Source organism: Aulonocara stuartgranti, assembly GCF_965226115.1.
Source record: "Aulonocara stuartgranti genome assembly, chromosome: 7".
NCBI classification, from domain to species: domain Eukaryota; kingdom Metazoa; phylum Chordata; class Actinopteri; order Cichliformes; family Cichlidae; genus Aulonocara; species Aulonocara stuartgranti.
This window is the reverse complement of record NC_138945.1, coordinates 27,205,817-27,231,082: the sequence shown is the minus strand read 5'-3', so window position 1 is coordinate 27,231,082 and position 25,266 is coordinate 27,205,817. Positions and strand designations below refer to the sequence as shown.

Below are 25,266 nucleotides of genomic sequence, written 5' to 3'. Positions count from 1 at the left end.
AAAAAGAAACTTGCTATGTTTTCTTTCGCTTTTCAGCTTGTAGTTATGGTTTAAACCACCTTTTTAGTTTATTTAGGTTTTCTCTTTATTTTCATACACCTTTTCCTGGCTCAAAACCAATATTGGATATTTATTTGACCAGAAAGCAGCAGAAAAATACAAAATAAACACGTTATGTTGATTTTTTTTTCTCAAGACTGTTAGATGTTACACTGAAACGCGAAAGTTCGTTTTTCATGGTTTTAAACCTCTGAAACCTCTGAAACTGTGGAGTGGACAAATTGAGACTTTCAGTTTAAAATACACAATGAGACTATTATGAAAGAGAAAACAATCAATTTGAAATCAGTCACATTTTTTTAATCATCTTAGGTATTAGAAGTTCAGCCTGTTTTGTCTGGAAACTCAGATAAAAATAGACGTTACTTCCTGAACCCCATCACAATCAAATCACAGGGCATTGGTGTTTAAATGTTAACTACCTGAGGACAGCACAAGGTCTCCGAATCACTGTTTTGTGAAGTCCTAGCAGTGCTGCTGTGCTCCTGATGGGTCTTGTTTTAGGGCTGACTGCTCTGACTAACATTTCGCTGATAACATCACTCATAAGTAATTCAGAATCCCCGTCTCTGCCTACTTCTGCCTGCATTCGTCTTCGTCTATACTCTCATCCTGAGGTTTCATCGATAACAACAGTAGTGAAAGTCTTTTCACTACTGTTCTTTTTCTCTCCCTTTTTTTCTTTGTTTTCTTCTCTATTATTGGTCTGAACCTTTCTCTTACTGTTGCTGGTATAAATCATACTCAGTGCCTGTTTCTGTCTTATTTATGTGCATGTATGACAAAGAGAAAAGGAGACTTGTATTACTGTGATAGCATCACAAGCAAGTAGGAAACCGAGGAGCTGTTGGGAGTCTTCATTTGTACTTGGGAGATTGCCTGGAAGATCTCTGTCTCACTCTCTCTCTTTCTGTGTGTGTGTGCACGCATCTGTCTGAGGACATGGTTTGTCAGCAGTGTGGATAGCCTACTTTATAAAACGTGTGTTACTCCATATGCTTTTTCTGCTCACTTAGGCACGCAAAAACAGAATATTTGGAAAAATCACAAAAAAACCACAAAGACGCTTGCACGCACCAGCACACATGCTCATCTTTAGTGTCTCATTAAAGCCCAGCTGAAAATTAAACTAGTCAAACACTCTCTAAATCTCAGTGCCAGCTCTTACAATCAGAATAACATAAATTAGCTGGAGGCTTTGCCATAAAAGGAATATAGCTTTGTGTTTACATGTTGGTCACATTATGCCAGATTCATATTATGACATGATCTCTCGTATAGTTTACATAGTCTATATATTTATATACAGACCAAATGTGTTGATGACATTGTTGGCGAGATTAAAGACGTAAAGTCATCTTATCTTTGCTTGTTATGATTATGGTGATTATGATGGCAGCATTAAGGCCGAAATATACTGAACCTAAAGTAACATGAAGCAGACCAGTGTTGAATGCTGCTGGCTGTTGTGCCGCTGTCTTTCCCTGGATACAAAAGAGGTCCTTCTCTAAACTGTGACACTATTCCTATTCCTATATTATTCCTGTGTTATGGAATTAATTGTGCTGACTTATTTATGGTGCCATCACATTAGTACTGAATAGGTTTGTCACCAGAACTGAAAGTTTCGATACCTTTTGACACCAAACCAAAAAACACTGATACTCGAATACTAATTGATAAAGAAAAAGCACAGATTATATCGCATTAGATACTCATTTGCAGCAGTATTGAAATCAACAGTGCTTTCTTCACTTCCACCAGCTGACGCTCTGCTTTACACAGCCCCACTGTAAGCTGACAGGCTCACAGCCCTTCCCCTCACTAGAAGCTGAACACATGAAAAGTAGTGCAACAAACTTGGTGATGCTTATTAAAAGACCAACAGCCCACTCTTTATCAACAGTTGTCATACATGTTAGCCTGGACACATGTTACCTGATTAATTACAGAGCTGCCGCGTGCTATCATTAAAATAGGGTCTAGTGGCTTTGGCTAACAATAAAATGCTAATGCTAATTTTGGACTTAGGGATATTTTATATTCAGTGCAGTGAATTGACGTCAAATCTGCTGTCACTAGCCACCGTTTCTTGGTCGTGCACTTATCAAGTTTTGTAACCTGCTTGAAGACATGACTGTGTTGTTTTTTTCCCCTGCTGTTTTAATGGTATATCAGTAGAAATGCTCAAACATTCACAGATTATATAAAGGGAGATGTTGGAACAGTTGAAAAGATGATACTTTGTGGACAAAACTGGAAAAAGCAGTTTTTTTCTCCTTGTTTTGATCTCTTCTTCTCCTACATCAGTGCACATGTAGTTCTCTGATCAGGAAAATAATGTAGTGGCTACCTGCTTTGCTGCCATAACAGAGAGCATAAATGAATGAGGCCGTGAAGCCAGCAACCTGGTGGGTATACTGGGGCCTTTAGAGAGCAAACATTATCAGTCCTGCTCATCTGTGTTGTTAATGGACAATGTTAGTTTGTCAAGATAGCAAAAATTATTTGTTTTTAAAAAGTATTGTGTTTCTTTTAAAGAAAGACACCTAGACAAATGATTCAGTAGATATATCTATAGCAGGAACTTTTCATTTAATTGTTTGTCCATTATCTAACTTTGGTGTAGAATGAATGACAAGGGATCTTTATTAATAGAAAAAAGCTGTAAAACGTATGAAAATATCCTGAAAAGTTCAAAATTAAAAAAGCCTTCCAGTGAAACGGACTGGCATCTTTGCTTGCCCGATTTTGACCCCCGGGCCTTATGTTTGACACCTCTGCTTTAGAGAAAATCAACATTTGGCTCTGGTACATGTTCCTTCACATGATTTAAAGCATCTTTCCACTTGGCTCGCAACCAAATGACAATTTTTACTAAATAGTTGAGGAGGTGTAACACCTTAACAATACTCTACAAAACTCAAAACCTTAAACTAAGACTCCAAACTCCAGGGCGAGAGCAGCAAGAGTTTTTTGAACACTCCAAATCTCCACATGTGGGAATCTGACCATGATGATGTTTGCTCTAGATGCACACACCCACCCCACTCCATCTCCACAAGAGGGGAGATTTCCATGACAAAGGACAATTATTGACTTTCATTGGCTCCGCTTTCTTTGATATCAGCAAGGGGTGTGTCTGTGTGTCTGTCTGTGTGTGCAGGAGGGGGCGGGTTAGGGGACAGCAGAAGAAACAGGGGGATCTGATGAAAGGAGCCGAGTGGGGAAAAAGCACCCGCTGACCCGCAATGGAGTAGTAGAAGAGGACGATTACAGCAGAAAGAAAGGAATGATTTGTTAAGGTTTTCTTCCTTTCAGTCCTCCACTTTACTGCTTTTTTTCTGTTTCCTCACTTTCTGGTTAGTGTTTTCTTTCTGTCTGTCTTATTCCTTCCCCGCATTTTTTTTTGTACTTTAAGCTGCCTATATATGACTGATCCTCCCCCTCACCCACACCTCCGCTCCCTCCTCCTCTCCCTTCACTACCATAATTTAAGGGGCTGAAAGGCATGGCGAGCACAGAAAGAGGAGAAGGGAGAGCAGTGAAAAAGGGGAGACCCTGCAGATGAGGGCCTTCCTTCACGGAGATGGCACAGATGTGAGGGTGTTTTTGTGAAATGAGTCGGGGAGGGGCGGCGATAGGCTAATTTGCGTGGCATAAAGACGGGGGTCCTTTTCATATGCAGAGCTCCACTTTGATGCGCGGCCGATGAAAGCTGGAGGGAGCACAGAGGAGAGGAGAAGAGAGGGTGACGGAGGGGTTCTTTGTCCCCCTGACAAGAAGGCATCTGCTCCACGCTGCTCTCCTCTCCTGCTCTCTTCAGCTATAAGGAGGCTCCCACAAAGGGGAAGCCGAGGGGGAAAAGTGTCATCGGAGCACCTTAGAAAGCAGAACATAAAAAGCAAAAACATAACAAAAAAATAGCCGCTCAGGTCCGCCTTGCATACAGATACGCATATCGTTACAGAATTCAAGAGCTGAGGCTTCACACACAAACTGGTGAATTGCAAAAACATGCTGACATACTGTGGACAAATTTACATAGTTCCACTGCTAACCAAAAACGTATTCACTTTGACTCATTGTTCCTTTTGAGAAGCAAATAAACTATACAAAACTTTCTTCTGTCACTGGGATTGAGATCAATGGCTTCCAGGGTGAAAGGTGTGCGTTTGTGTGCATGTGTCTGTGTGTGTGCGGTGAGAGATCAGAGGGAGACCATGCACTGAGGTGACTGGCGGTGCTTTCTGTACGAACCCCTGTCTCAAGTCTGATGTGTAGACTGTACAGCTTTCTGAGCATGTGCGTGCGCTGATGTGCAATTGTGTATATCTATATTTGCATGTGCATGTGTGCATATGTCTTTCATCTCACCAGGCCTCTCTAACCAAACACTGGCTGATTTCATGCTCACACAAAAGCTGAATCTGTGCTGCAAAGCTGAAAGGGGTCCAGGCAGAAAAAAGTGTCCTTTTTAAAGTGGTTAATTCAATAGGACACGTAAATCAGAATTTTATGCCCAGTCTTGCCTAAAATTTAACATGTTTGCTGTTTGCTGACAGTGTCTGTCAGTCAGACTAGTATAGCTCAACAACTTTTAAATGGAATCCTATAAAGAGTGTACATAAAATAGTTTTCAGATAATGGATCATTTTAACTCTAAACCAGGCTGGACTCCAAAAGGCTAGGCATGCTGCGCTATGTTGAAACTGATAGCTCCTCTCCATTTCCCCACTGTGGCAGTTACCACTACATATCATCACAGCAAAAATCTTCCTTATGTGGATTCCTCGCTTCTCAAGATTTTCCGCTCTAGGTGAGCTATCCTCTCACCTTTTATCAGACATTTGTGTTTTTTTTAGCAGCAGAGCTCCTCTCTCTTACGGATAATTGACATTGTCTTGCATTGACAGCCACATGTGCTGTCATTTCTCTTGATCCTCTTTCTTTGTTGTTTTTGTTTTTTTGTGTTGCATTGCTCAACAGCTGATCTGGGAATATCTTTAACTCTCAATTTGATTCTCTTTGTTTGGCAGGCCTTGAAATAAAACCTCAGAGTCACAGAATGAAGCCTCCTGAATACAACTGTCATCATTAATAGCATTCTTCAGCTGCATGGCAGTTTTAGCAGTGGCACACTGCACAGCCAATAACTGTTCAAAGATTGCTTTGGCTTGTAGTTGAGAGGGCACTGTTTATTGCTGGTATCCAGTAATTACACCAGAACATACCAATGCTCACATGTATGTGTGAGGTTGCTGACTCGCTGCTTGTTTGATTGTTAGAAGTTGTATTTTACACATATAATTGACATTAATTTGCTTGATCTTCATATTTTTGACCCCAGAAAAACCTCTGGGTCTTAGAGGGAGGTAGAAATAAATCTTTCATTAATTGGTTATCCCTGTCTTATTTTAGGTGATCTTTGCCCTGAACCAGACTTTATTACAACAGGAGTCTTTAAGGGCAGGAAGCCTACAGGTCCCATATACCACTGAAGACCTCATCAGGCACTACAACTGTGGAGATCTCAACTCCATTATCTTCAATCATGACACATCACAGGTCAGATCATCCACAATCTCATCTTATCTTGTCTTGTCTTGTCTGTAACTTTCAGTCTGTCTAATAAGCTTAGATTCATTTTGATCTTAGGTTTGTCCAACTGGCACAACCCTTAACCTTTTACTTTCACCCCTAACCTACTGACCCACCTCACCTTCTTCTTCCCCCACCCCACACACCCCCAGCGCACACATGCACTTTCTCCATACTTAGCTACTTCTGTTCTTTCTTTGCCACCATTGCTATATGTTTCTCCTGCCAATCTCATGAGATCTTTGTCAGTCCAAAGGCTTTTAAGTCAATTGTACCATCAGTCATGTAAAGAAAATAAATAAGTAAAAACCCTTGAACGATATGTCTTAAGAATTTCAGATTTTTTATTGATTCAACCTTAGTCAAAGGTTTGCAAATAACCTATAAATAAACAATCATGTCTTCTGTGTTTTACTTTCATGGCCAACTACCTTGGGAACTATAGGTCCCTAACTTCAATAATGTGACACTGCCACCCAATGAGCAGGCCACTGCCCAGGAAATAGACAGCTACTTCCGACAGGAACTCATCTACAAGAGAAATGAAAGGATGGGCAAGAGGGTCAAGGCTCTGCTTGAGGAACACCCAGACAAGAGCTTCTTTTTTGCTTTTGGAGCAGGTTGGTGTTCTCTAATCTACACAAAATACACACAGAAAAAAATGAACAGTGAACTCTGTGATCAGTGTTTGGAGTATCAGCTTTATAATATGCAGTGTGGGTTGTTGGTTTACTAGTGTGTTATTAGATACAGTAAATGCCGCTATATACGTATAATATCCCAAATCCACGAGTTCCTCCCCGTGGATACTTCTATGTGTATGTGTATTTGTAAAGTGGTAATGAGATCTTTCCTTCAGTCCAGACCAAGACTCCTGGACACAAATTTACTTAATTACCTTCAAAATGACTGAATGAGTGAATGGTCTGTGTGTGTGTGTGTGTGTGTGTGTGTGTGTGTGTGTGTGTGTGTGTGTGCATGGCGGGGCCTGGGGCTCACTAAGCCTTGACCCCTGTGGGACATGGTCCTGCTCCCGGCTGGATGCTTCTGCCCGTCTTTGGGATGTGGATGCTTGTTTGTTCTGGGGTGCGTGGCTGGATGTTCCAGTGTGGTTGTTGGCTTGCTCCCTTGGTGGCAGGGTAATAATAATTACTTTTATCCATTTAATATAATGACTTTAATTCCAGTTTTGTTTGAAGAGCACTCCTACAAAGGAGATTAGAGACTTCTTAGTCAGAGCAGCTTAGCAAACTCAGGTAGAGAAAGCAAAGACATCGTAACCTCCTAAGACCCGAACTCTTTCATGGCATGCATTTTTAATTTCTCTTTGCTATTTGGGCTGATTGGGACCGGATGAATGTAAAAACAAAGAATTACGTGATTTTTATTTTTTTTTTACCTGATTTTTGTTTCTGAGAAAAATGAGATCCACATATGAGGGCATTCGCTTTAAATTTAAGATAAGATAACCTTTATTAGTCCCATACGTGGGAAATTTGTTTTGTCACAGCAGGAAGTGGACAGTGCAAAAGTTATGACGCAAAAATTAGAATACAATAAGAATAAATACAGTACACAACTGTACAGAATAGAATAAAATAAAATACTATATACAGTAGAATAAAATAGAATAAAAATATACAATAAGATAAAAATAGAATACGAATGCTATATACAACTGAGTAAAAATACAACGATGCCAGAAAAGATTATTGCACTTAGTGTTATTGCACATGTGTGGATGTGTGTGTTTGATCAGTTAAAGTCTTTATTATGGAGTCTGACAGCAGTGGGGAGGAAAGACCTGCGAAATCTCTCCGTCCCACACCGTGGGTGCCGCAGTCTCCCACTGAAGGAGCTGCTCAGTGCTGTCACAGTCTGCTGCATGGGGTGGGAGACGTTGTCCAACAGGGATGACAGCTTAGCCGCCATTCTCCTGTCACTCACCACCTCCACTGGGTCCAGAGGGCATCCTAGAACAGAGCTGGCCCTTCGGATCACCCTGTTCAGTCTCTTCCTGTCCCCAGCAGAGATGCTGCCGCCCCAGCAGACCACACCATAAAAGATAGCAGAAGCCACCACAGAGTCATAGAAGGTCTTCAGGAGTGGGCCCTCCACCCCAAACGACCTGAGTCTCCGCAGCAGGTACAGCCTGCTCTGCCCTTTCCTGTAGAGGGCGTCTGAGTTATGAGTCCAGTCCAGTCTGTTGTTCAGATGAACACCAAGGTACCTGTAGCTGTCCACAGCCAATTTCGATAGAACAATAGCAGTATAATGTCCTCATAAGTGGATATCAGACACTTGTAGAGCAAAATGTAGTATTTTGGTCTAAACAACTCAAAATGTGATGTCCACATATGTGGACGCCAGGTCCTAGGAGGTTAAGGAAGAGGTGAACAGAAGCCCCAGAAAAGCTGAATTTAGCTTGTCTTCCCAGAACTGAAAGGGCAGAGTCCAGAAACACACACATATATATACATTTATACATACAGTGGGGCAAAAAAGTATTTAGTCAGCCACCGATTGTGCAAGTTCCCCCACTTAAAATGATGACAGAGGTCAGTAATTTGCACCAGAGGTACACTTCAACTGTGAGAGACAGAATGTGAAAGAAAAATCCATGAATCCACATGGTAGGATTTGTAAAGAATTTATTCGTAAATTAGGGTGGAAAATAAGTATTTGGTCACCTCAAACAAGGAAAATCTCTGGCTCTCACAGACCTGTAACGTCTTCTGTACGAAGCTTTTCTGTCCCCCACTCGTTACCTGTATGAATGGCACCTGTTTGAACTCATCATCTGTATAAAAGACACCTGTCCACAGCCTCAAACAGTCAGACTCCAAACTCCGCCATGGCCAAGACCAAAGAGCTTTCGAAGGACACCAGGAAAAGTATTGTAGACCTGCACCAGACTGGGAAGAGTGAATCTACAATAGGCAAGCAGCTTGGTGTGAAAAAATCAACTGTGGGAGCAATCATCAGAAAATGGAAGACATACAAGACCACTGATAATCTCCCTCGATCTGGGGCTCCACGCAAGATCTCATCCCGTGGGGTCAAAATGATCATGAGAACGGTGAGCAAAGATCCCAGAACCACACGGGGGGACCTGGTGAATGACCTGCAGAGAGCTGGGACCAAAGTAACAAAGGTCACCATCAGTAACACACTACAACGGCAGGGAATCAAATCCCGCAGTGCCAGACGTGTTCCGCTGCTGAAGCCAGTGCATGTCCAGGCCCGTCTGAAGTTTGCCAGAGAGCACATGGATGATACAGCAGAGGATTGGGAGAATGTCATGTGGTCAGATGAAACCAAAGTAGAACTTTTTGGTATAAACTCAACTCGTCGTGTTTGGAGGAAGAAGAATACTGAGTTGCATCCCAAGAACACCATACCTACTGTGAAGCATGGGGGTGGAAACATCATGCTATGGGGCTGTTTTTCTGCCAAGGGGACAGGATGACTGATCCGTGTTAAGGACAGAATGAATGGGGCCATGTATCGTGAGATTTTGAGCCAAAACCTCCTTCCATCAGTGAGAACTTTGAAGATGAAACGAGGCTGGGTCTTCCAACATGACAATGATCCAAAACACACCGCCCGGGCAACAAAGGAGTGGCTCCGTAAGAAGCATTTGAAAGTCCTGGAGTGGCCTAGCCAGTCTCCAGACCTCAACCCCATAGAAAATCTGTGGCGGGAGTTGAAAGTCCGTGTTGCTCGGCGACAGCCCCAAAACATCACTGCTCTCGAGAAGATCTGCATGGAGGAATGGGCCAAAATACCAGCTACTGTGTGTGCAAACCTGGTAAAGACCTATAGTAAACGTTTGACCTCTGTTATTGCCAACAAAGGTTATGTTACAAAGTATTGAGTTGTATTTTTGTTATTGACCAAATACTTATTTTCCACCCTGATTTACGAATAAATTCTTTACAAATCCTACCATGTGGATTCATGGATTTTTTTTTCACATTCTGTCTCTCACAGTTGAAGTGTACCTCTGGTGCAAATTACTGACCTCTGTCATCATTTTAGGTGGGGGAACTTGCACAATCGGTGGCTGACTAAATACTTTTTTGCCCCACTGTATAAGTGGGAATTCGTGTCTCTTACTGTTGTCTTTAAATAAAGAAAACAATTTTTTTGGATGTTATTGCATTGGATTTATGGAAACCGGTGCTGCTAATCAGCCCTATGAATGAATCACTCACTGACTGATAGATGGTCTTTATCAACTTTGAGTCCAAATAGTTTAGTTTAAAGGAGATCTTCTATAAACCATAATTTTATCAATGCAGGGTTAACCAGAAGCAGACTTGTGGTGTGTTTGAGTCATTTAGAAATGTCAGCATAATACTTTGAATTCTTTTAACACTACATAGCAACCTCATAAGTATCACCCATCTAATAAAAGAATCCAATGAAAACAGGGACGGTGATAAGAACAGAAATCAAGCATACTTCTATGTGTGTGTGCGTGTGTGTGTGTGTGTGTGTGTGTGTGTGTGTGTGTGTGTGTGTGTGTGTGTTCACTTTATGTGTGCATAAGTCCATCAGCCAGACTTTCTTTATTCTGTTTTGAAAATGGACAATCAATTGATTCATTCATTTTCTCTATCCTTTGAATTTGTCTTTGTTGTAAATCACTGATTGATCTATTGATTATATTTTGGACAGTTTTCTAATGTAATGTCCAACAATCAGCTTATTTTTGCATAAAGTGTTTACAGATAATTAATAACACATCTATAAACTATTTATTAGCCATCAATAAGGGGAGTCTTATTGAAAAGTAGCGCCATTACATTCTGAATTTGGCATGTCATAAAGTTTCAGTTCATTTCATACTTCTTATACAGAGCTGTATGAGAAGAGTGGACCAAATTGTATTAATTTCTTAATCCAATTTTGTTGTTTTGTTTTGTGTTTTTTTGCTTTTAAGCAATGTTACTGTGTAAACCTTTGGGGGGTCATTTTTGAGTAGAACAGCAGTGAGCTTTGAGCAGAAAGAGAGAGGCTTTCACAGACTATTGGTCTGCTGCAGGAAACAGATGAGGAAAAGCAGATGAACACACACACACACACACACACACACACACACACACACACACACACACACACACACACACACACACACACAAAACCCACTCCCAGTGCCTAACAAGGAGTACATTTCAGAGCTATCCCCTAAGGAGGTGCCTTTACAAGGGCTTGGTCTCTGAAGGTGTGTGCCTCTGTGTGTATTTTTGTATGTATGGGTGTGTGCTTATATGTGTGTTCACTGTGCATGTGTGTGTCTGCATGTGAGCTGGTGAGTGAAAGTGATATGGCCAATCAGCCCAGAAGCATTGGTCTTAGACATATGGAGGGCAGGTTAGGTCGTTGTGTACAAGGAATGGGATGTGGCACACGATGGTCCACACACACACACACACACACACACACACACACACACACACACACACACACACACATTACACAGGCCCCTGGGTATCTGGGTAAAATGTGTCCTTAATTATCCCGGGTGGGGTCAGAGGACAAGCACACTCACGCACACACACCGGCTACAATGGAGCCCATTATGTCAGGGTACTTCGTTTCCCTGTTGCTATCAGCTGTGAGATCTGTCTTATCACTGACCTTATCATGTCCCTCTGATTCGTTAAAGAATGTTTAAACAGATTAAAGATTTTTTTATGTTCCACATTTTCAAAGCTTTAGGTAATCTGTGATTATGAATAATGTTAACTTTAGATTAAATTTGATTCAGAGGAATTAGAGTTGTGCTTTTTGAAACAGCAGTAGCATATTTGACATATTTCTTTTCCCGGGTAATGATCCCATTTGACTGCAGAGGTCGGCCTGCAGATTCCTGACTGACCTATGTGGAAAATTGTTGAGGGTTTTCATTTTTGCTTTCAGTAAGCTTTATTGCCACAACAACTTAAGTACACTGGAAATAAAATAATGACCTAAAATAACTTCAGCATTAACATTCTAATATAGTACAAAGTTAACTGTGATGAGGAAATATGGCTGTTTTTTTATATTTAATTTTTATTTACATGATCAACGCAGTTTGTCTGTTTGTCTGTCAGCAAGACAATTCACTCACTGGCCACTTTGTTAGGTATACTTCAGTAGTTCTGAAGCGCACTTCTACAAAGGAGATTAGAAGCGTTGTAGTCAGAGCACCTTAACAAGTTCAGATACAGAAAGCAAAGTCAATTTTTAAGTAACACGAGACAGAAAAGCTGATTTTTTTTCTGGAACTGATGGGTAGTACATGGCACAAATTGAGCCTAATCAGCCAGTCACATGACACAAACTCAGTGCTTTTAGGCAGATATGTGCATATAGACATGCTAAAGTTTAAACTGAGCGTCAGAATGGGGAAAAAGGTAATTTAAGTGATTTTGAATGTGGCATGGTTGTTGGTGCCAGACGGGCTGGTCTGACCGTTTCAAAAAACTGCTGATTTGCTGGAATTTTCTTACACAACCATCTCAAGGTTTTCCAGAAAATTGTCTTACAAAGAGAAAATAGCGAGCAACAGTTCTCTGGATAAAACTGCCTTGTTAATGCCAGATGCCAGAGAAGAATGCTATGAATGCTTCAAGTTGATAGCAAGGCAACGATACTTTAAATAATTACTTATTATAACTAAGGTATGCATAAGAGAACCTCTATATGCACGCATTTAATGCAGATTGGCTACAGCAGCAGAACATTACACCGGGTGCCTCTCCTGTTAGCTAAGAACAAGAAATTGAGGCTACACTTCAAACTGGCTGGTGAACAAGCCGAACTAGGAGACGCATAGTCAAAGGAACCCGTAAAGGTTTTGTGCAGATATGTATACCTTCTGTCATAATTGAACAATCGTGCACTGGATTTGACCCACAGTTGTTATCTTTGACTGTGTGAGCCATATTATGTGAGTATTTAGGTGTTTTTGCATTGTACGAAAAAAATAAATAAATCCATGAATGGACCGTAGTCACACACTAGAGTAAAATGCTTTCGCACCCTAAATAATTTCCCATACAGGAACACATACACACTGATTTATACACCAAGAAAGAATTGCTTTGTTACACGTGGGTGGAAAGTCTTTTACCTGAACTGAGCTGTAGGGGCTAAACTGACTGGTCAACTGAGAAATTGTTATTTAATTTCTTGTCATCATTTTCACACTCATGTTAAAAATTCACCAGAATGTGGCCTGTGATTGGTTTGCATCCCAGCTTTCACTGTTAGATAAACTTTGTTTTTCAGCAGTCTGGCCAGAATAGTGGTCAGGAAGGCAGCAGTCAAACAAACAGTAGCGGTCGCTGGTCAGTACCTCACACTACACTTTAAGGCCCAATGGAGCACACACATACACACACTCTCACTCTACACTGGCTGTGTCTCTCTTTACTCCCACCTCACACTTTGTTGTCTAGAGTCCTTTCTTCTTTTCCTTGTGCAAACTGCCTGTTAATGCAAGTTCACAGAGTGCAGTGGGTAAAGATTTGAAGAAGGAAAAGAGATGCGGTGATAAGAGCCGGTTATAACAGAGTCACATTCATGGTGCACAGACCTCTGTGACCACCCAGTAGTTCTGGTTGTTATGAGAAAATTTAAGGTAGAAAAAAGTTTCATACACCTGCAGCACAAAGTACCCTGTGTCATGCTTAGTGCCCCATCTTTCTGCTAAAGCATAAAAACCAGGCTTATTAGAGTAACAGAGACATTGCCCCAGTCTTTCCTGTCATCCTCATACAAAAACATGTCAATAAAAAGATTTTGACTATACTGGGATTTGAGCCAGCTTTCAGCGATTTGCCTTTTTAAAAATTTTTTAAAAGTTTTTTTAACAACATAACTCATAATGGTGTACATATAATATTTGCCAGTTCTTTAGTCCTAGAAGGAGCAGTGATTTTAGACTCAATATATTCTGCCCTTGTCTTGACCATAATGGTAAAACTATGAAGGTTTTTCCAGTTTTACTTTGCGTAGCTAAACAGCTATCCTGTCACAACTTTGTACTTTACTGTACTGTAAGTAAATACCTCCTAGAAATTTGTCTTTTCCCCCACTTGTTTGTCTGAAATACCACGCCCATCACTCAACGTGAATGATGATGTTGAAAACGTGCCATATGTTCAGACAGACATATGGAAGTGGTTATTGCTCCGCTCCATAGGTACAGTAACCCAATCCATGTATACAATCTGAACCCTTGTTCCCTTTATAATCTCTGCCATACCCTGGCACGCTTGACTTTAATAAAATGGTGTGTTTACATATCGCTAAAGGCCGAGAGCGACGTTCTGCCTGCTCTCAAATGTTTTTTCTTTTTCCAGGCTGAACTTGAATACATCCATGTTTCAGCCTGAAGCTCCTTAGCACACCATGATTCCCCTGAAAATCTGCTCCAAAACCACAAATTTAAATATTTGCGGCAGTGTAATAGCCAGTGTGGTTGACAGGCTCTAACGGTTACTGTACTTTGAAATGTTTGACTCTTTTCACAGACAATTAAGGTTTGACTTTGGATCTTTTGCTGTTTAGCTTGGTACAGCCTTGCTAAAGTGAATACCCCTTGGTTAGTGAGCTGTTTAGTACTGTGGGTATGCCTGTAATAAATGGATGTTTTGGCTCATGAGCTGCAACTCATGACAGAAGTTGACATGAACTCATAACTCACACAAAGCACCTTGACAAGTCAGTATGTGGGATGCTCTTGGTACTGGAATCCCTTGATGAACTGCTGAGTCCTCTAGTTTCAACATAAGCAAAGGGTACTAACATAGCCACATTTATAATGCATTTGTTTGCCAAATTATTTAAAAGCAACTTAAATAATAAGAATATATCTGGCATATTCCAATTGGAGCCCCCTCGAGCCAATGGACATGACAGTGAATCCAAATCCCACTACCATTTTAAGATGGTAGTGTGACAGTAACCATTTTCAGCTGCTACTTTATATCAGTTTTTATGTTAACAGTGAAGTTATGTGGCTTTTATTGACACATAAGTGCTGTACCACAAAAATAGAGTGAAGCCAATAAGATAACCGTACATATCTCACTGTAAATAACTCAGAAGCTTTTTTTTGTTATTTTATGATGTGATAATGATACAGTTATTATTTCACAATTATGTGAAATAATACATGCAGAAGCAAAAATGTTCTGTATCACATTTAATGTTATAGATAATCTCAATTGATATTTGGGATTCAGGTATTTGTTTTTGTTTAATATTTTAAAGCATTATTTGCTGCCAATGGTTGGTGCTGCTCTCCCAAAGTGCAGAGTAGGATTAGGATTAGGTTTAGCAGATACGATGACAGTCATATGGGAGACGGGGTACACTCTGGATAGGTTGTCAGCTAATCATATGGCATGAAGCAACCACTGACACTCACATCTACACCTACAGGCAATTTAGAGTCACCAGCTTACAAAGCATGCTTTAGTCTGTGGCAGGACTTAACCACTGGCACAGTGATAACATTGAGCCTTGGGGAGTCAGTAAGTTTGAACCCAGCGGTAACAGCGCTAACCACCGTGCCAACCCCATATAAACACAGGTTTGAATATTTCCCTCAATGTAAATATAGTTGTGATGAAGAGTTAAAACAAATTGATGCAGAATCTATAGTTTATGATCCTGCTACACACTGCAATCAAACCATATTCAGCTCATTTGAAAAGCATTACATTATAACTGTTGTTACAACACTTTTTTGTGTAAATAAACTAAGCCTCTACTGCCCCTACATACATAAAATGGTAGCTTCATAGGATTGACTAGAGATTTCTCCAGGTTAAATCTTCCACATGCATGGCTCAGATCTCTGCTGTGTGTTTTTACTGTATGCACGGCATCACCGCTGCCACTGCCCCTTTGGTTTTTCTCGCCCAGATGGTGTGAAAGTCAAAAAAAATATGGTGCTTTTTTCACAGCAACCTCACACTCATAAACAGCCAGTTTACAACTGTTTGGGGTAGTCGCTGACACAAGTAACACACATGTCATCCAACACCATTAAAATCCAGACCAGACCTACCACACACCGGTTAGGGAAACAGGCAGCTAGGGCCAGACCATCTGCCAATCCTACATTAAGTCCCGGATTTAAGTTTGAATGACACCTTTATGCCTAACCTTTTTTTTAAGGTTTAGTTTATGATGATACATTTAATGATAAATGAAATTATCAGTTATTAAGATATTTAATCATGTTGATTGAATAAAACAACAGCTATCAGGTGTTTTTTTTTTTAAAAACAAATCTGAAGAGGTGGACACGGTGTGTTTACCACCTCCAGAGTGGTAAACACACTGTGATGAGGTTTTGTGTCAGAAGAGAGGAACAACTAGCTGCTTTGAGTTCAGCCAGACAGACTTTTACTTATTATTTAAAACTGTGAGTAGTTTCTGTTTGCATGTATAATATTAAACTCAGCCCAGATTAAAAGACAAAACATTTTAGCAATCAGATGTTAAGATACCACGATCTGTAATGTATCATTAGCACATGCAATGTCTTCTTCCATGAGGATAAAAGAGCGATAAACCTGTCAGCCCCTCTGGGTAACTAACTGCTTGTTAAGCTGCTGAGTGAAGCGCTCCTAAATATATACATTTTGTTGAAGTCATCTGGTCAAAGGCCTCAGCCTCTGTACTTGAAAGACATATTTCCTACAGCTCACGCTTCTCTCTCGGCTGCAGCACTAAATGCTTGTCACAACAGTTTGCTGTGATTTATTAAAAGAGTTGAACTCCTCACCCACTGACCTCATTCAAACTCAGGAGTATTTCCTTATCCACCTGGAAAAAGGCTTTTTACATGCCTGCCCAGAGGCTCAGTTTCATTTGGACCAGAGGTAACTCGCTTCTATATAAAAGGGGAGAGGGAAAGAAAAATGACATCTTTAGCAGCAGCAGTGCATCTATTGATGATTTTGAGTGGAAATTTCTCATGTACAGTTCCTGTATGAATGAGTCTGTCTCTGGCTGTACGGTGACTCTGTACATTCAAACAAGCAAAGCAAGGTTTGACCTCAGTAACTTCTTTTCTGGCTTAGATTAGCTTTATGTGTCCTGTACACAGTGTTGGGAAGGTTACTTTTAAAATGTATTCCACTACAGATTACAGAATACATGCCCCAAACAGTATTTTGTAATGTATTCCGCTATGTTACTCAATGAGAGTAACGTATTCTGAATACTTTGGATTACCTAATATATTATCATGCTTTTTACAACTACATGAATCTACATTGCTGTGTGATTTATTACTTTTACTGAAGGTTACTCGCCATACCAATACCAACTAGATGTTAAAATCTTAATATAAAGTGAGTAACAGTAGGTGGACATTAGGTAAGGCTGCACTTTTTGCAGCGATCTCGTATAGAAAACTATTCCGCACGTATATAAAACAGGTCCACGGCTCCGAACCCTAACGGCATAAAACCGTAAAGAGACCTCTGGCTAATACGTCGGGTTCCGTGTCGGGATCGCAGCCGAATACTAGCTTTACTTTGTTGTCTGGGTCAACTTTGTATATATATATATATTATATATTTACATGCTTCCATCTCCTGTTTCTGGTCGGTGACATCTCTTACTTTTCGACTCTCTTTCTTGCTCCCTCGCTCACAGACACATAACGGGTATGGCAGTCCATTCTCCCTGCAGCACGGACTACACTGCCCATTTTTTAGTAATCTTTTGGAAAATGCTACATTGGCTTCGATGTAGGAAAACTCATAGGAGACGTATTAATTTGGGTCTAATTTGATTTTGAAAGATGGCAAAAACTCACAGCTCAGGCTTCAGTCACACAGACCTTGAGACAGGTAGAGGACACCCTTGCAACCTCTGGCTGTTAGCGAAAAAAAATGTATTACCCAACTGGTTGGCAAGTGTTTGCTGGAGGTTGCTGGCTATTGCTGGCATGTAGCACCAAAAACCTCTTTGTGATGGTTTTGATTATGTTGCCATGGTTGCTCACAGTTAGAATCAAAGATGCTTGCGAACTACTAGCCGAGCTGCAGTGAAACTACTGCAACACAAACGAGAAATGGAGAATCTTCACCTTCAAAGTAAAAGTTGTCCCCTTGCAGCTGCAACCAAGATGTTTCAAAACGTGCACCTTTTACTTTTAAAGCAAATGGTGTCTGTTTCCTTCATTCATTGTTTTACAAGTCAGAATCTTCCATGCAAGCTACAGTGACAGCAGCAACCTGCCAGCAACCAAGCATTTGCCAGCAGGGTTTTGATGCAGCACCATATGTCTTTTGGTGACCTATTTCATTTTGAGATTGCCAGCAACCACTTTCCAACCAGTCTGGGGAACACAGATGTTTTCTTAGCAACCAGATGTTACCAGGGTTCACTGATTGATCTCTAGGTCTAACTGGAGTTTTAAGTTTCACAGACAGCCAGCAACCACTCACCAACCAGTCGGGGAATACAAACTTTTCCCTAGAAACAAGGGGTTGCCAAGGAGTTGCCAGCTGGTTTCTAGGTCTGCGGATTGGGAACTTAAGGCTTCACAATGGGACTTAACTAACCAATGGGTGATGTCACAGTGGCTTTCTCAATTTTTATCTGCAGTCTGTGGGATTAAGTAAGAGTTCAAACACATACCAGAGCTGACAGAGTAACCGAGCGAGGAGGAGAGTAGATCAACGAGGCACTCAGAGAGGTTACCTTTGCTCATGGCTGAACAAGGGAGCTGTACTTTACTAATTTAATTCAATTTATTTGGGACAGTGCATGTTAATGAACATACATGTAAAAAAAATGTCTAACTGATGATATTTCTCTGACCGCTTATTGCTGAAAGATTATTTCTGCTCAAGAAATGTAGGTCACTCTAGCTTTTACTATTTGGGGGAGGCCTTATGCTCAGGGGATTCTTTTCTGTAACATTAGGACCTGACACTTGGACACTTGGAACCTCTGCCTATGCAACTTCTATTTACATCTGCAGAAGTATGAAGGTTAGGCATACTGAAGCTGGGGAGTAGAAATCACCTTATCTGGAAAGAAGAGTAAACACAGACAAACTCTGAAGCGAGGGGCCGTCCTCTAACTCCCTGTGAGAGTATAGCCTACGGAACTGGACGACCTAGCCTGCCCTAACATGTGCTCATCTTTTTTTTGTAGAAATACTTGATTGATGTCATTTCCATAACAAATGCATTTTTATTTTGTGTTTTACATCTGTGTCCTCTCAAAGATTATATCTGCAAGAGGAGAACTTGGTCTTACAATGTTCCCACAATACTGTTTGTGCAAAGAAGAAGCAAGGAAGTTAATGAACTACCGTTTTAGTTGAACAGAGTACAAATAGTCGTTAGCTTCATTAGAGTCCTAAAATGAATGACTTGATAAATGATTGAGTTTCATGTGTCCTAAATTATAAGCATTAGGGAAATGAAGGTGCTGTCCTCCTGCTAAAGATGCAGAAAGAACAAAATAATCAGCTTAAGATGGTATGGTTTTAATTAACATGTGCTGAAATTACCCTTTTGTGGGTCATAACTTCTGTTTGGCATTTAAAAAGATCTGGAGTGAATGAGAGGTTTTAATCAGAAAAACATCATTTTTAGGTTTTGCCCAAGCTGCTTCGGATGTTTTAGCTGCTGCAGAATGTTTTCTTATGAAGCTAAAATGAGAAAGCTGGAGGATGTAGGCTCACAGTTCAATGCAGGTCACAATCTTTTTAAATAGGTAGTAAAGGATAAAACAAGAGTGAATAGAGACAGAGGAAGAACAACCAGGAAACTGTCTGAAAAAAGTGCTTTTGAATTTGTCAAAAAAAGGAGAAAAAGAAAAGTGATTGTGTTGTAAAGGCAACACGGCAGTCACAAACGTCCGGGGAGACTTTAAAATACTCTGTCCCGTGGATCTGCTTCTAGTTATAACACAGACCTAAAGCAAAGACAATATGCAGGCCTCGTGGACAACTGCTACAGCTCTTGCAGATTACTCAAACTAAATGGGCACAAAATTGCACTCCAAGCCACATGTTTTAGATGGAAGTCCTGTGAGAAAACGTCTGAGAAAAATGACGATCTGGAATTCTTTTTAAAAAGTGAGAGGGCATCCGACTCCCCTTGGTATATTTTTTTTCTGTGCTCAAACAGTTGAAAACCTGAGCAGAGACTCACAGCAGGATCGCAGAGGTTTGTGTGTGTGCGTGTCTTGTTTTTGTTTGAGAGGAAGTGGTTTTTGAGGCTACAGTATGCAACCTCCAGGAATACATTCTGGTGGCAGAGTGTAACATAACTGGCCATGTTGTGTGGACAGTTTTTCATTCTTTTGCTGTAAAAAAACAACAACTGATAACTTTTGACAGTCTTTAAAACTTTCTGGCTTTTCTGGATTCAGTATAACGGTAATCAAAGTCTGCAGTATGTGTTGCTCACACAGAACAAAGCTTTGTGTCTTTGCTGACAAGTACACTCGTCTACCTTTTTATTAGCTTCCAGTGTCCTGACCATGAGATTGTGAACCACTGGTCAAACAGACCCAGAAGAAAGGATAATAATAATTACATACTCATACTCACTCATTTACCTGCTTATTAAATATCTCAAATATCAAATATCTAATCAGCCAGTCACATGGCTGCAACATGTACATGCCTAAATACATTTGCATGTGGTTTCAGCCAGTTCAGCGTCAGAATTGTTTAGCGTCAGAATTTGGGAAGAATTTAAGTGACTTTGAACATGGAATGATAGTTGGTGCCAAATAGGCTGGTCTGAGTATTTTAGAAACTGCTGATCTCTAGGGTTTACAGAGAATGATCTGAAAAAGAGAACATGCCCAGTTGATGCCAATACAAAAATGCCTGTTGTATGCCTTGTTGCAACCAAGTTATGCAGAAGTGTATCTCTGAACACAACACATCGAACCTTGACGGACGATGCCACTCCTTTCAGCTAAAAACAGAAAAGTGAGGCCACAATTTCAACAGGCTCACCAAAGTTGGATAACAAAAGAATGGAAAGCTGATGCCTGGCCTGATGAGTCTCAATTTCTGCAGCAACAGTAGGGTGGAAGAGTGGCTCCATCCAGCCAGTGGTGGTGGTGTAATGGTGTGGTGCATGCCTACCATGCACGTCCCTTTGGGACCACAGTGTATCCATCTCCTGATTGGTTGCTTTCTACAGGATAATGCGCCTTGTCATCTCAAATCATCTCAAACTGTGACAACTCATGACAAAGAGTTCACTGTACTCAAATGGGCTCCACAGACATCAGTCTAAATCAGGGGTGTCCAACTCCAGGCCTCAAGGGCCGGTGTCCTGCAAGTTTTAGATATCACCCTGGGTCAACAAACCTGATTCAAATGATTAGTTCATTACCAGCCTCTGGAGAACTTCAAGACATGTTGAAGAGGAAATTTAGCCATTAAAATCAGCTGTGTTGGATCAAGGACACATCTAAAACCTGCAGGACACCGGCCTTCGAGGCCTGACGTTGGACACCCCTGGTCTACATCCAACATATGACCTTTGCAGTGTGGTAGAACAGCAGATTTATATTATGACTGTACAGCTACTTTCTGATGATATCATTTCAATATGGACCCAAATATGTGAGGAATGTGTACAGCACCTTGTTCAGTCTGTACCATGAAGAATTAGGAGAGTTCTGAAGAGAAAAGTTGGCCTAACCTAATACTAGCTAGGTGAACCTGGTGAGTATGTAAGCTTGTATAATATTGAACTTGCAATAGGCATCTTTTACAAAGCCCGTTTCTTTTTCTCAAAAGAATATATCTGCATATATCAAATTGCCTTCTCTTTCTTTATATAAATGTCTTCATTGTGCATACATTTTTCATCTGTCTCACTTTACCGTTTCAAAAAGTCTCTACCATGCAGCTGAAGAAACAATTAAATTTAACATGAAATCCAAAGACTGTATATCAGTAAGAGAGCGTTCTCAGTCACGGGTATTCAAACACACGGGTATTTTTTTCTCCTTCTTGGCGCTTGAGACGCTGAACTGGATATAAGCACTGGAAAGTGACGAGTACAGTTTTTTAGGAGCTTTACTTTGATATTTCCACTTTATGCTACAGTCAGTTCCAGGCTGTAGGTGGACAGGTGGCCCAGCACCATCCCCTATTAAATATTCTCTGAAACTTTATTTGTAAAATGAGACATTCAGTGGTAGGGACCTTCAGAATTGGCATTGCTCCGGTTTATTTTGTCAGAACTGCTCGCTTGTAAAGAATTTTCCAACTTTGATCACTTTTTCACAGTCAATGAGCCGGTGTGTACTCAAGTCCCTTAATGTCTTGGCAGAAGGAGCTAAAAATGAGGACTGCGCTGAGCGAGAGAGTGTAGACTATTGCAGCCTGACAGATGTAATCCCTAACACGGCTCCAAAGTGCTGTGTGCCACCACAAATTTTCAAGTGAGGGTTTATTTAAAAAACAACCTCACACCACATACCTCTTATGTGCCCTGTTTTTCATTTAGGCTCAGCATAAATTTAAAGCTGCAGTTCCTCAGCACAACCTTAAAAACTTCTTGCAGACCCTTGAGCGGTTATCACACTAATTATAAGCATGGTTCATGTTTAAAAAAAACAAAAAAATGCACAAAGCAAGACAAAGTAATTAAATGACAAACGCATTTAATGATCCGTCTTCATCAATTCTGTAAGTGCGAACAAAGTTGCAGCAAATTTGCACTAAGCAATGCAACTCCATGTACTTTCTCTCACATTCTCCCAAATAACATCCACATTAAAGAGACCATTATTCCGAAACACTTGTCTGGGACAGAGACGGTGATCATTAAATAACAAATTGGTGGTAACAAACAGTGTCAGATGAGATGAAGGCAATGTAATCGATTTCCTCTGAAGCACCTAAAACCTTTCTGATCCAAATTATGTGAACGAGGAGTTCACGTCTAGTTGTAATGTCTTCTCAAATTCACATTTCCTAATCTCCGTTTTCCCTAGTTTAGCTTGAGCTCAAGATATTTGGTTAATTGTTTGAAAACCACCACCAAGCTAACACCGCGCTTCAAACTGTCTTGTCCCCACTCATTTATTCAGGTTGGTGGTAGTAAGCCAACTTTGCGTGGGCACAGCTTCAAGATACAGTCTACAGAATCTCAATAGTTTGTTTTAGCTGTAAAACTGTGGCCTTAAAGGATGCTCTTGTCCTCTGCTATCACAGTCTGGCATCTGAAGTCTTGACATTCCTGTATTGCTTTGCAATCTGTTTTTCTTTTGTAAGAAGGATAAATCTGCTCTTTTGTTTCTGCTTCTGTCTTGAATTGCCTTGTTTTCTGTCTGCATTTATGTCTAGCTTCTTTGTTTTGCCTTCCCTGTGTGTCTCGCTTTTTCTTTGTCATCTCTACTTCAACAGCTGTGTCTGTTTACATAATCCTGATTGCTATCAGTTTGATTGTAAATTGTTTTATTTCACTGAATTAAGCCTATTAGTGAACTGTCTGTCACACAGTAACATGCCTGAGAGAAGTACAAGGAGAAATGTTTTGGTATTGGTGGAGATGTTAGCATTCTTTGGCCTAACTCTATAAAGGTACGTGGTGTGTGGCTTTCTCTTGTGTATGATCAGTCTTTCAAATTCTTACAGCCGTATCACAACCATCGTTTATCACAGCTTTCTCTTATCACTGGCATCTCCCTTTCAAAACCACATCCTGGAGGAGTTTGAATGAATGAGGTCTGATTGTAATGATGTAATATGTTGTCGAGTCTGACTAAAACAACACATGAAGCTCTACTGCTGTCCTCTGTGCTGGACTGCTCTGATGCTACAGAGTCCACCATTTTTAAAGTCTTTGTGGTAAGTTGTGTTTTTGAAGGACCTGCAAGAGATAAAACTGTACTGAGTTACAATGTAATATAATCTACAGTTAGAAAGTTGATGTACTCCAATAAAAGGCTTGAGACTTGGGTGGAGACTAAATCCGCTGGCTTGTATGCACACCCGTTTAACCAAAGCTGTCTTGGTTTTGGCATTCTCTCTTATGCTTTCACGAAAAGAGTACCCTTATCCTGCAGGGGGTTTGGATCAAAATGACAGCACATATTTGCATGTAACATCATGCTAAATTTATTCCAGGCAATGACATTAAAAAAAGTTTTTTTCCATGACTCATCCAATGGTAAAAAAAAATCACGGTGCCCACAAGGATATGAATAATGTTAACATTAAGAGTTTCAGCGCCACAAGCTGGCTGCATGAGATAATCTAGTGTATGCCTCTGATACAGGATTATTTGGGCTGTGATTTTAGACCATGGTGGCATCATAACATATCTTGCATAATAGCATTTTTGTAGATAGAAATTAAATGTCAAAAACTATAAAGTGAATATATATAAAGTGAAGTACTTTAGCATTTTATAGTTCATGTTTAAAAAATCAAATGTTTTAGCCCATTACTAGGTGGTTGCTAAGCTGCATGCTAAAGTCATGCATCACGAAAAGTACCTTGGATATAAATTGCATTCTACTTGTTGTGAAATTAAAATGATTTGATGGTTTTATATGTGTATAATATGTGCATAATTGGTACAAATTTGTACCAATTATCATCTGTAGACGGTTGCTTGGCAATATTTTGGTTGTTTATCTTTTGAATGTATAAGAGGAGTTGTGACTTTGTGCGTTGTAGGAAGATTATGAAAGTTTCATGTATGTAGAACAACAGCTGTTGCTGTGCAATCACACTGTGGTATTCAGATTAAACACTCAGTGGTTATTTCATGTATTTCCATTCTGTCACCTTCAACAGCAGTGTTATCAGTGTAGCTCTAGTACCAACTATGCATTTCTCTGGGTAGGTATTTGATTTGCTATTGTAAAATTCTCAGAGTCTCAACTGGATGAAAACTAGTGACTGACCACGCCACTAGAAAGTTTGTTTTGTTCAATAAAATTATACTATTCTATTATTTTAGTTAACAATATATCAAGTCATATTATGCCAGAACTTTTTATATGACCAGTACTTTGGTTTTATGACCCAAAGTGATTTTATTTCCCATCACCCTCAGCGTACTGTACTTTTATTTCTGTGGTCACTACTAACATTTTTTAGTTAAAGTAAGATGGAATACCTGCATCACATGAGAAATGCATCTTATTCAAAGTGTTAAGTAGATTTGCCACCAACTTTCCTTGCAACTTTTTTTTGTTTAAGAAGAAACAAAAATCACTGCATCAATATTTATTAATTATTTAATACTCATTTGTTTTGCTCCAATCTAAACTTTTGAGTCAGATTTTAGTTTCTTGAAAGTAAGCAGCACTTTTATGTAAAGCTTTTTTGATTTCATTTGTTGTACGCCAATTGTTCATTTTTTCCTTAAAATAGAAAGAAAAAAGTCGTGAAGCCTGCTTTAAAATCAGTGAAACAAACCATTCACAAAAAAGAAATCCAGTATTTTCAGCTGTATCCAATGAAATGTTTTATCCGTCTACAAATTATGATAGAATAATAAAGTGAAGATTGATAGACTGTATTACAAGGCACTGTGTGTAATTACTCTTAACTAGCTTGATAGTGTTTAATCA

At 40.1% G+C, this 25,266-nt stretch overlaps 1 protein-coding gene across 1 annotated transcript in view; it reads left to right on the top strand.

Annotated features, from left to right (window-relative positions):
* Window positions 1-25,266, top strand: part of trabd2a (TraB domain containing 2A) — a 62,030-nt gene that overhangs the window by 22,647 nt on the left and 14,117 nt on the right. Inside the window, exons 3-4 of the mRNA XM_082542415.1 lie at window positions 5,482-5,628; window positions 6,107-6,281. Of these exons, the coding sequence (XP_082398541.1) occupies window positions 5,482-5,628; window positions 6,107-6,281 (322 nt within the window). The remainder of the gene's footprint in view (window positions 1-5,481; window positions 5,629-6,106; window positions 6,282-25,266) is intronic.